Consider the following 2,392-nt stretch of genomic DNA (forward strand, 5'->3'; position numbering starts at 1 on the left):
CCCGTCCCATTTGCGACTGGAGGCGGGTGGAGAGTCGTTTTCGGTGTGTTGCGCTGTGACCTGTGTAGGAAAAAAGCCGTACCCGCCCAGGTGTGTGTAGCGGTGTAACGCGCAACCCGTCCCCACTCTTAAGACCAGCCTTTATCCCAGCCCCCCGGGGGTGACCTCCCCCTGGTGAGGAGAGAGCGGTGCGCTTTTGGCACCGCCGGGCCCCCCCCCCCCCCCCGCGCCCCCGCCCCCGCCACGCGAATCCACACATTCGTGGCCATCGGCCAACTTCGGTCTTCGCACATGCGCACCCCACCTCATCGCTCACTTGCCAAACAGCGGCGCGACCGCCTTCTGCAGGTATGGAAAGCCTCCGAGTGCGAAGTGGTAGAGGAAGAGGCCGAAGCCGAGCGGCGCGGCCAGCGCGGGGACACCCACAATGGAGTTGAGGTCGATGGCCAAGCCGAGCTTGAGCAGGGTCGCCAAGGCCATGTAGAAGACGCAGCCGTACTGGGGAAACGTGACGTAGAAGAGATTCATTCCCTTGCCAAAGAGGAACCACGTGTAGGGCTGCATCGGCGCGCCGTTTGCCCCACCAAAGGCCGCCCAGATGACCGGGTAGAGGCTGCGGAGGGCGATGTAGGTCGTGCCGATCTTCGTCGCCTCCTCAGCGGAGACGAAGATTGCGAACACCCACAACGACGACAGGAAGAGCGGGGCATGCTCCATCATGTTCAAAAAGGTGCGGTTGCCCCACGTCTTCTGCGGCTCGCACGCTCCTACCATGCCCGCCGTCGGGCCCATTGGCATGAAGTTCATCCCGAGCAGCGTCCATCCGGCCGTCACCATCGCGGGCCCCGAGAGCTCCGAGATCACGGCCTGCACGACAGCTGACGGCATGTGTGTGGTGTCGTTGCGCAGGGGGGAGCAGAAAGCGCCCGCCGAAAACATGAGAAAACATCCTCCGACACCGCGCTGGTGCAGTCCGGGCTTGAAAACGAGGGACAGATGGAGAAAAAGAAAAGCGTGTGGGTCACCCTTGTTCACAGCAAAATCGCGGGCGCGAAACGGCGAGGGGCGTGCTAAGCGTTGAGGAGCAGCGTGCGCTTCATCACGCCTGCCTCACGCCTCTCCGTCCCCGGGAATTCCTTCTCTTCGCGCGCCCGCGGCGTCCCCGTTTCCGCGCGCACACCGCGGCCGCGTTTCTCACCGACCGGGATAGGCAGCATGCAGGCCTGACGCGCCGCCGCGCTGTGTCGCAGAGCAGAGACGAGATGGCGATGCGTCGTACTCCCGCGCGCAAGACGAAGAAGCCCGGCCTGACTGAGGAGCAGATCGAGGAGATCCGCGAGGCCTTCAACCTCTTTGACACCGACCACTCCGGCTCCATTGACTACCGCGAGCTCAAGGCGCGCCGCTGCGCCACCATCAAACACGCGCCGCACCCCTCCTCCCACTCCCTCTCTCAACCGAGCACGCGCCGTCCCTGGCTGGCCCGGGCGCTCGCTCCGCGTCGGATGGCTCCCAGCCGTGGATGCGCAGCCCCGCCCGCCCCGCCTTTGCCTTGCTCTGCACTGCAACGCTCGACGGTCTCTGCTCCGCGCAGCGCAACCGCCGCCCAGCCGCCGCCGCCGGCGGATTAACGCACCGAGCGCCGCATGCCACGCCGAGCCGCGCCCCGCCGCTGCCTGCCGCACGCATGTTCCTCCCGTCGTAGAACCCTGCTGCCGGCTGCCCTGTCTCTTCCCCCCCCCCACCCCCCACCCCCCGCCCCACCCCACCCTACCCTTCTCCCTCTCCCTCTCCTCTCCCCTCTCCGCCTTCGGGGCCCTCCGCCTCCCCTGCGCCTCTCCCCGCCCCGCCCCGCCCCTCCTCCCGCCCCTCCGCCAGCCACACACTCCGCCCTCCCCTCGCCAGACTGCGCAATATCTCCCCAGATCTCCCCATCTCTCCCCATCTCTCATCATCTTCATCTCTCCCCATCTCTCCCCATCTCTCCCCATCCCCCCATCTCTCCCTACCATCTCTCCCCATCTCTCCCCCCGCCAGGCTGCGATGCGCGCGCTGGGCTTCGAGGTGAAGAAGGAGGAGCTCCGCAAGATGATCACCGACATCGACGCAGACGGCTCCGGGCAGATCGGTGCCACGCACCCCCCCTCGCCGCGCCGACACCCTCTCCCCCGCCTTCCACCCTCGCCGTCACCCTCCCCCCCCCCTTCCACCCTCGCCGCCAGCCGCCACCCCCCACGCCGCCGCAACCCTCTCCCTCGCCTTCCAACCCCCCCCCCCCCCCCCTAAAAAAAACCCCAAGCCCCCCCACCCACATCCATACTAAGTCCTCGCCGGTAATTGATGGACCACACCCTCGACAGCACCCCACCACTTTGTGTTTTAGCCCCGACTA

General features: G+C 66.8%; 3 protein-coding genes across 3 annotated transcripts in view; 2 read left to right on the forward strand and 1 right to left on the reverse strand.

Moving 5' to 3' along the window:
- Nucleotides 1-312: 312 nt before the first annotated feature.
- Nucleotides 313-888, reverse strand: EMIHUDRAFT_241933 (hypothetical protein; the record flags this gene model as incomplete). Its single annotated transcript, XM_005773088.1, has 1 exon — nt 313-888. The coding sequence occupies one exon, from the start codon at nt 886-888 to the stop codon at nt 313-315; it is 576 nt and encodes a 191-aa protein (XP_005773145.1).
- Nucleotides 889-1,268: 380 nt separating this feature from the next.
- EMIHUDRAFT_241934 (hypothetical protein) lies at nt 1,269-1,631 on the forward strand (the record flags this gene model as incomplete). The annotated part of the gene is made up of 1 exon (XM_005773089.1): nt 1,269-1,631. One exon carries the CDS (start codon nt 1,269-1,271, stop codon nt 1,629-1,631), a length of 363 nt encoding a protein of 120 aa, XP_005773146.1.
- Nucleotides 1,632-2,034: 403 nt separating this feature from the next.
- Nucleotides 2,035-2,392, forward strand: part of EMIHUDRAFT_46679 (hypothetical protein) — a gene marked incomplete at both ends in the record, with an annotated part of 1,581 nt that continues 1,223 nt past the window's right edge. Inside the window, one exon of the mRNA XM_005773090.1 lies at nt 2,035-2,128. Coding sequence (XP_005773147.1) covers nt 2,035-2,128 — 94 coding nt within the window. The remainder of the gene's footprint in view (nt 2,129-2,392) is intronic.

This window comes from Emiliania huxleyi, assembly GCF_000372725.1.
Source record: "Emiliania huxleyi CCMP1516 unplaced genomic scaffold EMIHUscaffold_347, whole genome shotgun sequence".
Taxonomy (NCBI): Eukaryota; Haptophyta; order Isochrysidales; family Noelaerhabdaceae; genus Emiliania; species Emiliania huxleyi.